General features: G+C 56.5%; 1 protein-coding gene across 1 annotated transcript; it reads right to left on the bottom strand.

Moving 5' to 3' along the window:
• Window positions 1–688: 688 nt before the first annotated feature.
• SPRG_17235 (hypothetical protein) lies at window positions 689–1357 on the bottom strand (the record flags this gene model as incomplete). Its single annotated transcript, XM_012356610.1, has 1 exon — window positions 689–1357. A coding segment is annotated over one exon (669 nt), but the record flags the coding sequence as incomplete, so codon positions are not given.
• Window positions 1358–2779: the final 1422 nt, after the last annotated feature.

The following is a 2779-nucleotide window of genomic DNA, read 5'->3' on the forward strand; positions in this document are numbered from 1 at the left end:
GAGCACCGCGAAACCAAAAGACGGCGTCTAGTGTGGCACCATCCGAGACGTTGGAGTTGACGTTCTTCACGCGGCGCGTGAAAAGAATGTTGAAGTCGTCGTGGTACACGCCAAGGTAGACGCAAAAGAGAGCGAGGAGCACCGACTTGCCAATGCCTGGCGACCCCGTGAGGAGCAGAGGCAGCCACAACGCGTCGGTCGTATCGCGCGGGGTGCGGCCATCGTCTGCGTCCAGAAACATGTCTGGACGACGTTTGCGTTCAAGCGCAGCAAGCACAGCGCTGTCGTCAGCATCGGGCAGCGTAAAGTTGACGCGCAAGAGGTCCCACGCCATCTTCATCTCCTTGCGGACGTACACACTTGGAGGAAAGCCGCCATAGTTCTCAAAGAGCTTGCGGAGCGTGATCGTCGACAGCCGCGCGCCGACGGCAATGGTCTTGAGGTCGGGCACGTCGGCTGTCGTGAGTGTGCCACCGTCTTTGGAACAAATCCAACGCGTCACTTCTTGGCGCTTTAGACGCTTTGACGGGCGATCTAAGCCGTGGCACGTTAGCGCAGCTACTGCAGAGAGAAATAGATTACTGTGTTCTGTCGCGTCGTCTGGCTCGCGTGGGCGTGTGACTGCGACAGACCCTCGCAGTACTCTCGTGTCTTCCCGCCGGCAGTGTCGGTACGCCGCATGTGCAACGTCGAGGATATGGCCGACCGACAGCTCGCATTGCATTTCGTTGTCGAAGGCGCACGGAAGAAGGATGTTGTTCGGCGGCGGCAACCGAGGCGACAGCCCAAGAGTCGCGTAGTCGAGCGCTGCGCGACGGTCGCTGGCGAGAAAGTGGCCAACGATCGCCGCTGTCCCCGTCTCGACTGTCGTTACGGGGTGCGACACCAGCGGCAACCCTTCAAATGGCCGCAACGCGTAGCCGGCGAGGGTCAGCACGAGCAACGTCGGGTCGCTCAAGGCGACATAGACCTCGCCCATCTGTGTCATGACGACGAGCTGGTCGCCAACGCCGTCTCTCGGGGTGCACTGGACGACGACGCCGTACGTCCACGTCCCTGCCCGCGCAAAGCAAACATACGACAAGCGGTAAGTCTCAAGACCCGAAAGCGCTTCGGCCTTGGAGACGATGCGCTCGCGGATGCCAATAGCGACTGATCTGCCGAGTGTGCGAGCGGAAATGTGGTCGGGTTGGGCGGGCTGCGACGCGATTGTGCGGCCCGACAGAATCGGTCGAGCGTGCCAGGCGAGGTCGATACACTGGCACTCGGCGTAGACGTAGTGCTCCGTGTCAAAGACGTTTGGCGGCAAGATCGCGTAGCAGGTCGGCGCGCTCCAGAGACTCCAGACATTGCCCATGACCACGGACCAAGGATTGCCAAATGGCTCAACGATCTAAACGCTAAACGACGCACGATTGGCTGATACAAATTGACTCCACCAATCAATGAACGGTAGGCTCGGCCAAAGTGCTGAGAGTCTGAAGAGAATTCACATCCGTCTTCCATGAGATCTCTACCGGTACTAATGCAGTTCCTCGCTGCGATTGCCAAGGGTTTGAAATACTCTTGAGACGACTTGTATTCGCGCCATTTTTTTCTTTGTAGTTTTGAACTGAGTCTATAAACATGGCAGCAATTCCCTGGGTAAGCTCCGCCGAAGGGTTCTACGGTAGTTCTGAACCGGTGGGGTCGCCGTTGACGAGCTCATACGACCAATTGCCACACGGCATTTTGATGCGATGGCCGAGCTCAGTGCAGTGGTACAAGTGTTGAGCCCAGAGCCTATACCACACCAAGAGCGTCGTACAAATGCGATAAATCAACATGAACCAAGCTATCAGAAGACCCCGCGCTGCGTCATAGTACAGCGTCGCTACGGCTATTAAAGCAGAATCCATACGAGAAAGCGACGACGATATATCATCGCCAAGTACGAGCCAGAGACACGAGCGGCCAAATATAAAAGAGCAAAGAAGCGAGCGGAAACACAAACCTACTTGGGGTTGCATCGTCGCATTGGTTGTCACCGTTCGGCAGAGCAGGTCGATTGGTGGCTCGGTGTACGAGACGAGTCCTGGGAGTCCCAGCAGTGTATTCGAAATTCACGCTAGTGTGTCTATCGGCGGCTCGTGCATCGAAGTAGCGATCGCATCATTTGAGTGTTGGTGGCACTAAATGTATCGATGATAAAGACACCCTATTTCGGTAGCGTTGCGTTCGAGTAGTGTGCTGGTACCTTGTGAGGTACGCAGCGTTGAATTCCGTGCAATTGGCTAACGTCTCTGGTGTCGTAAATGTATGTACCTTGCCACGGCAAGTACTCGGAGCGGTACGCCGCGAGTGGCTATGTAAGAGGCTGCATCAACCGTAGAGAGAGACCGTCCAGAGCCTACGAACGAGGAGACGTGGCAGAGCCAGATGATGCTATCAGTGAGGCCGAAGCGGTGTCGATGTATGCGGTAGCTGCCTTTGAGTACGTACACGGCGGCGATTCTGGCGCGCCGCATCGCTCTATCACGGGTCGACACCAAAGTGCCTGGGCTATCGACAAAGCGTGTCGATCGATAGACGAATAGATAGAGTTGACTATTGAGTTGACAATGAACATTTTCATACACTATGGACCAACTACAACAACGACGCAAGATTTCGCGCGCCGGCCGCTTCCCGCGCCGACGCGTAGCACACGCGCAGTCCTTCAATTTCGGTCAGAATCCGATCCGTCGCGACCGTTGCTGGTGGTGTCAGAATGATGTAGACGGCGTCAAAGCCGGCGAGG

Source organism: Saprolegnia parasitica (assembly GCF_000151545.1).
Source record: "Saprolegnia parasitica CBS 223.65 unplaced genomic scaffold supercont2.522, whole genome shotgun sequence".
Taxonomy (NCBI): domain Eukaryota; phylum Oomycota; class Saprolegniomycetes; order Saprolegniales; family Saprolegniaceae; genus Saprolegnia; species Saprolegnia parasitica.